This window comes from Glossina fuscipes, unplaced genomic scaffold, assembly GCF_014805625.2.
Source record: "Glossina fuscipes isolate IAEA_lab_2018 unplaced genomic scaffold, Yale_Gfus_2 27, whole genome shotgun sequence".
Lineage (NCBI taxonomy): Eukaryota > Metazoa > Arthropoda > Insecta > Diptera > Glossinidae > Glossina > Glossina fuscipes.
This window is the reverse complement of record NW_023998422.1, coordinates 6,935,718-6,943,627: the sequence shown is the minus strand read 5'-3', so window position 1 is coordinate 6,943,627 and position 7,910 is coordinate 6,935,718. Positions and strand designations below refer to the sequence as shown.

Here is a 7,910-nt window from a genome sequence, read left to right as displayed (position 1 = left end):
TTTAAAAAAAACATTTCTAATAATTTACAAATGTGTGTTTGTATATGTGTGTGTTCGTTTGTATATAAAATGGAATTGTTTAAGTTACAATAGTTGTACGCAAAGTTGTTCATAGAGTTGGAATCGGACGAGAAAGAAAGAATGCAGTACTAGTCGCGTAGATTTTTTGCCAGCAATAGATTGTTGTGATGACCGGACAAATGTCTTACCAACTCTTGCACCGATTCGAAGTACATGGAGCAGAAGCAACAGCAGTAACGGGGATCATTATCACCGCCGTTCGTGGTGATCATACTTCGATGCACTGAACACAAGTGTTTTAATAGATGGGCTTTTTGCTTAAACATCGCTATACATAGGCGACAAGCAAACGGTTTTTCACCGGTATGAACACGAAGGTGTGTTTTCAAATTCCACGACATGCCAAACTGTTTGCCACAGTATTCGCAACGGTACTCGCGTACAGAATTCTGTGTATTGCTAATATTGGCATTCGTGCTATTTTGATTACTGGAGGTTTCCAAACTAAGATTGATCTCTGATATTGAATTAAGCCCACCGGGCTGTAAATGTGACAGAGATGAGATATTCGAGTTAGACTGCCATTGGTAAACCAATTGTGGCGGTAATTGTACTGTCTTTTCAGGGCTGTCATGACGTGTTATACTCTTATCGAGTAAGCTACGATTTTGTGGCAGTAGGTCGGCTGAATTTATGACGCTTTCCTCCAGGGGCAATAGAAGATTTTTTTCGGGAATGTAGCCAGGCATAGGCGACATGGAAGACTTCGCTGTACGGAATTCATCGAGTAAATTATGTTGATACGAAGCGAACGGCTTGTGGCTGGGCGACGAATGAAAGCCGGGACGTCGTTTACGATGCGGCGTTACAACATAATTATCAGGTGAGCTATTTAAGTCGGAATGTTCGGATAGAGGTTTGAGAATTTCTTTAGCAGTTTCCGGAAATAATGTCTTACGTTTGGCACTTTCCATTATATTTAACGTTTCGTAGTCTGATGGATAGCTACTCTTGCCGCGGAATACATTTTTTATATTATTTTCAGATTTTGTACGCAACCCTAACGATAGATTGACTGGATTCAATCCGCCCACATTGATATCCGATAAATTATCCATATCGGCCGATTCTTTTGTTTGCGATTCCGTATCCACATCATGATCGTGATCTTGATCGTTATTATCCATTAAGTGAAATTGATCATCATTTTCCTCAGACATATTTTTCTCGGGGTCACACGGGCTGCTCTTAATATCGCTACCGTTTTCACTTTTCAATTTCCTTTCGCCGCATTCTGGACTTTCACATTGCACTGGCGGTGGCGGCGGCGGCGGTTTTCGTATATTATTACAACTGTTATTTTCTACATTCGTACTCGTGCGTAGACCACCACTACCACTACCACTACCACCAACTGAGCTGGCAGTTAAAGCCGTATCTGTGGTCTTCCAATTATCCGATTTGATTTGCAATAGCAGCAGTAGATCGTGTAAATAGTTAACGTCACGTGATGTTATACATGTTTGACCCGAGTAAAGGAAATCCAATAAAAACTTAAAATATGTAGCATTTACATCCGGAAAATAAACGGTGGTCATACAATCATAAAGTTGTGTATCTTCCAAAAGGTGCCTTCAATTAAAAAAAAAAAACCAAAAAAAAAAAAACGAAAAAAATAGAAAAAAAAGGAAGAAAAATTCAAACCATAAATGAAAAACCGTTTTCTTTTTAACATGTATATATATATATATGTGCAAAAATGAACTATTTCAGGATTGTTACCTAATTAGTGGACTGGCAGCTGCCAAAACCAATTTGTGAGCATGCAATTTGACTTTATTCTCGCATACAATTGTCAAGTCGGTGGGGTGTTCGCCGCGAAAGGCAGCTCCAATTTCTTTAAGTATACATTCGCCATGTTTGCTGTATTGCAACATCAACATTCTCGGTACCTATACAATGAGAAATGAAATGCGAACAAATGAACGAACGAACGAACCACAGATTAATTTCAACTCTCAATAAGCGAACGTCGTCACTTTAACAAGAAAATAAAAAAAAAAGTGCAAAATTAAACGAAAAGAAAAAAAAAAAAAAAAAGAGTTAGTAAAAGGCCTTGGGTTAGTGGAAATGTATATTCAACTCATAAGAGACTTGATCAAAACTACTTTCTAAAAATGGTTCACATCTTTTTGTTTTTTCCCTTTTTTTTTTTTTAACTCATTTTCTCATAAGCAATGGATTTCTTTTGCACGCTCACACTCCATCTTTCTCTTTCCATTAATATGTCAGTATGCGTGTATAAATGCCTCTGCATGTGCGCGTGTGTGAGTGTGTGTGCATACATCTATATATGTTTGCAAAAGCTACTTAGACGTGAGTAATAATAAATTGAAAAAACAAAAAAGGAAAAAAAAAATTGTAAGAGAATTCACTAGAATCGGGGGTCTCTAAAAATAGACAACAACATCAACATCAAGTTCCGCTTAGCCAACTAAATGAGCAAACATTTATGCATATACAAGTGAACACTCAAAGCATAGATGTGTATGCGTATGTGTGTGTGTGTGTGTTTGTTTGTTTGTATGTAATGAAATCGAAAGTGTTCTTGAGTTTACGGTTAATCAACTTTTCCATTTAATGATTCTCTTGTTTTTTTTCTTCTCTCCCTCTCTCTTTCTCTCTTTAGCATGCGTGCTCTCCCATTAAAGCGAATACGAACCCCACATAAGCAAACATACACACACACACACACACGACAAACTAATACTTACATAAGTCATATGAGCCATGCATGTGCTTTCATATTGAAAATCATTATTGAAGGCATTCGCGCACACAATGTTGTTGTTGTGCTGTGTGCCAGCTAGCAAGCATACAAAATGCTTGAGTTTGCAATTTATTTTGTTACTTAAAAAAAAAATAAATAAATAAAAAAAAGAAGCAAATTGTGGATACAATCACATTTTCTTCGTTTATCATATAGTCGTCCGTCTCACTAGACTCATGTGGTAGGGAGTTTGTTTTGCTATTGCTTAATGGTAAATGCATGTGTGTATTAATGAACGTATGTTAAATTTATTAAAAAAGAAATCAACTTTTCGAAATTATAACTGAGACGACATCATCGTGTATATATCATCACTATTTCAATTTGTTTGTGCATCATAAACATATATGTAACATATATGAAACCGATCATTCTTTTCTATATGATTAACTTATACGTTAATGTTAATATAAAGTTGGCCTCCACCTATGTAATAAGATATGTTAAGAATATTTTGTATATATATATTTTTTTAAATTAAAATTAATACATTTTTATTTTTTTATTTATTTATTTATTTATTTTTTTTTTTTGTTTTGAAAAAGTAGTGATTATCTAAGTTTCATTTAAACCAAGGCATTCATGCTTTCTCATTCGATCTTTCTGTCTGTGTAAAGAGTTTTAACGAAAGCTTAAAACACTGTTGAATCTTCCGTTGAATTACAAAACTAGACACTCTCGCCACTAACGTATCTATCTCTTGGTATTCCTTTCACGAAAAGCTTCGTTAACAGTTTACACGGACTTACATATACGCATGCACACATCACTTGTGTATATATATATGCGCATGTGCGCATGTGTTTGTTTGTATTTGCTTGCAACAAAAGTACTAATGTATAAAAATGTAAAAAAAAAAAGTTTTGGAGTAAACAATAAAAAGTTAACTTTTTTACAATATATGCTTATGTTGATTTGTGTGCAAGGCATGTTAAATAACCCATATACCAAAGTCAGTCTTTGCCAATATACGGTACGGTACGCATGCAAGCAAAGAAAAAGTACAAATTTCTGTAAGACGAATGGCAATAAAAAAGAGCATATCTTCAAAGGTTTTTCTAATGGAATGGGTATGGTTTTGAGTGCTTCCCAACTATATGTGCAAATGAAACTATAGAAAAATCCTAGGTATTGCGATCATGTTCACGTGTAGATTATTTTCATTGCAAGTCTAGTTTTTCGTCGTCTTTCTTTTTGAATCTCTGAAAAATGGACAGACGGACATGATTAAATGTACTCAGAATTTTAATGAAAAAACGGACAGATGGACATGATTAAATGTACTCAGAATCTTAATGAAAAAACGGACAGATGGACATAATTAAATGTACTCAGAATCTTAATGAAAAAACGGACAGACGGACATAATTAAATGTACTCAGAATCTTAATGAAAAAACGGACAGATGGATATGATTAAATGTACTCACAATCTTACGCTGATCAAAAATGTAGGTATAGTGAAGGGCTCTTAATATAGACAGAGATACAAAGAGACGATCGCAACACAACTGACGAGATAACATTATATTAAGTCTGTATGGATGTTTACGAGATCCAGAATGACTTGGGAGAGCCACATATTTTATTCCGAATTATTTTCTTATTCGATCTAAGCTTATCTGTTCGTCTTGTTTTCTTGTGCTCTTGTGCTATGGGACGCAGTTTTTGAAACATTTTGAGTAAATTGACGTGCTTTGGGCCAAGGACGAGCTCTAGGAGCTCAAATTACATATATATATATGAAATCAAACTGTGTTTCCGATTTGGCTGATCAATATTATGTAGAAAAGAGAAACGATTCGGGCATTTTCCAAAGTTTTCAACTTCGTATCAGCCAAATCTTAAGGTGGAAAACTAAAAATATTTCCAATTTTATTATTATTATTATTATTATAAATTTAGCCAGAGGATAAATTCTAAGATTAAAGTCTTAAAGCACTAGCATCTAAGGCTTTCGGCTTTTCATTAAAAACTCTACCGCACTAGAGATTTGAACCCACAACCATTGGGTTGCTAGTCGAGATTCGCTACCTACTCTGTCACTGAGGCGGATTATTTCCAATTTTGATTAGCCTAAGATTCCAAGTGTATTAAGCTAGAAACCTAGCGCTCAGAAATTATCTAAAAAACGTTCTACTCCTACAGCCGTAAGCAAGGAAAAGAATCGCCTTACGAAATTCGTTGATGAACACATTTATATGGTGTTGAGGACATTTTCCGCTTTTTCTGAAGTTAACTCTGAAGTGATCCTCGAATTCATGCGTGGTTGATAATCTTCTTCTCTGTGATGATCGTAGAAAATTGAATAATAGTTTTGAGTTGTAAATCTTTTGCTGAAGCGAAGTTATTCTCAAATCATCTTAGGAGGTATTTAAAAAGCTTTTTGCTTTAATTAACATTTTAACGAATAAAACTTTTCTAGAAGAGAATCCCTTGCTTTTCTAGAAATTTGATTTACTAATGTTCCCTTAAGGGTGCCCTAATAAAAAGGCTATGAGAACAGTTTACTTACTTTCGTGGTAATATTTTACCGCCGAATGTGATCTTTTTTTAATAGAGAAGAAAAATTACTTCAACTTTATTATAAGGTCATGCCATTTTTGTTTTTTACAGGATTAACCTGGGAACACATTGGCATCCATTTTTCTGAGAGAGAAATTCTTAAACAGCATCTGTTAAAACTTCGTATCATCCGGATTATTTGTGTACGATGTACAATGGTTTCATTGTTAGTTTTGTAATTTTCAAATCGATGGAATGGAACTGATGGAGCTAACATCCTTGAGATATCAAACGGCTGAGTACTCACCATTTGCTGATTGAATGAAGACTTGTAGATGAAGTGGCTGCTTTCCGAATAGACGCGGCTTTTAATCACAATGCAATAACTTTAGCTATATAGTGAGAAAATTGTATGAAGTGAAGTTTGGATTGTTTTCCTTCACATCGTAGTCTCCTGTTATGTCCACCGGCGACTACAATCTGTTTGCAAATCGCACACGGATACTCTAGGAAAGAGTATTTGGATCGAATGATGAAGTCATTGCCGAAAATGAGGTGTATTTTCAGTATCTTGACAAATCCACTTCAAAGTGTTACAGAACCGTTGAAACCATTGTTAAAATTTTGAAGAAAACTAAGTGGAGTTTTACAAAACAAACAAAAAATATGGATTTTTTTTACTCAATCCTAGTAATCTCTTGTGATCTTGTGCTTTATATACCCGCTTCTTTGCAAATTTATATATTATTGGTTCACCCTGTAGAACAAAATCGATTTAGCAATGCTCGTCTGTTTGTGTGACGTTCATAACAGGATCACGATCAGTTTATGAAGTGGTATCAAATTGTATATGAAACGATATAATAGGTTAACCTAGACCCATTTGAAATTGCATCTCTAACATCAGATATTTCCAAGAACTAGGAAACTTCTTCTTTTTCTTTTTAAATCAATCTTTCATAGAATTTTCTTCACCTTCAGGATGTTTCATTTTTAATCTATACCTCTCTGTGTGTTTACTAACTCAGCTAAGTATCAAAAAACGTACGGCTCCGCTTATAGGGACTCAGTTATATATGATACACTGAGGAGATCCCCGAAATTAAATTATTGGAAATGAATTCTTCGTTAGACCAAATAAAAAAGCGCCACTCGGCTTGAGATGAATTTCAGTTGTCCGAAAGACCAGTTGTTGTTTGAGATATGTTGCACATTATGAACAATGGAATTGAGTAGTTTAACAGGCCGTCAAGAAAAGAAGGAAATCCTAATGTGTGCACTTGATGCTGTTCAGACAGCAGAAGATTTTGAGAGTTTCATTTTCACATCCGTCAACTTCTATTTATCACGTGTAGCGATAGATGGCAGAAGCCAAAGAAATTCTTAATAAGAATGTGAGCTCGCTTCGATTTAGACAAGCTCGCTTGGCCGTCTGATTCTTAATAACAATAATGTCTTGGTCCGATTTACTTATGCTCGCGCTTCCGAGAAAAAACTGTACCTTGACATTTATATTCTCAGTCGGATCAAACTTGAAAGGGAACGCTGCAAAGCCATGCCTACATGCCATACAGCCAGGCCTGATTTAGGTAAAAAATTATAGCTTATAATCCACAACAGATATTACTCCAAAGCCTGTTAAACTACTGGTCAGGGTGATTTAAGAGATGAGCGTAAAAATGATCTCGATACACTAACTTGGTCTACAATCATCAAAATATTTTATTTTAATTTTTATAATCATAATCGGAAGATGTATGAATACAACATTTTTGTTTAGCTATTTCTCTCATATCGAACAAGCAGTGTTGCTGGAGGCCACATATATATTCATTCCCGAGATTTCAAGTCGATTTAACTGTCCCTGTTGGAATTATCACCACTACACTAATAAAAAAAAACCCATCTTGGCCCACAGATTCTTAGTCCAAAACGTCGACACACCAAGTCATGGCTACCAAAGAATCGTCTTCAAGACGCTTATAGTTTTCTTTCTCGTTTTCAGAGACGCTGCTACTGCATTTTGCAATACGAATTCTTTTGGGGAAAGGACGAACAGATCTGGCGCTTTACCTAATTGATAAAGTATATATTTAAATAATGAAATATTTGATACTTATTTGTGGTTGATACAATCAGAATTACGAAATAAATATAGTGAAAGTGTTAGACTATTTTTTCAGCTCAATTAGATCGGTTTAAAAACCTTTTTTTTTTTAAAGGACTGAAATATTCCCATTTTCAAAAGAAAACAATTCATAGAAAACTCAGCCTTTCCTTATCTTAGGCAGAAGAAAGTGCGAGCTCCAAGAAAAAGGCCTCACTTAAAAGAGTTTAAGAAAAGCAGATATATTGATTTTTTTATAAAAAATAAAAAGTTTTCAAGGAAAAATAGTCGTGCTAAGTATAGTTCTACCTTTCTGTAATAACGGTATAAAAAAAAAGAAAGTAAAAACATACTAGTGGAATACGACTCTACACCATTTCCCTGAAGCATTTAGTCATTTAATGACTTTTCAAGTTAAGGTTTCATATATGGATTGCTCGAAAAAGTG

The 7,910-nt window shown here is 34.8% G+C and overlaps 1 protein-coding gene across 1 annotated transcript in view; it reads right to left on the bottom strand.

Moving 5' to 3' along the window:
• The window catches only part of LOC119636036 (transcription factor Ken), an 11,765-nt gene continuing 3,855 nt past the window's right edge, over positions 1–7,910 (bottom strand). Inside the window, exons 2-3 of the mRNA XM_038031115.1 lie at positions 1,804–1,973; positions 1–1,653 (exon numbers count right to left, since the gene is read on the bottom strand). Of these exons, the coding sequence (XP_037887043.1) occupies positions 150–1,653; positions 1,804–1,973 (1,674 nt within the window). The 3' untranslated portion in view covers positions 1–149. The remainder of the gene's footprint in view (positions 1,654–1,803; positions 1,974–7,910) is intronic.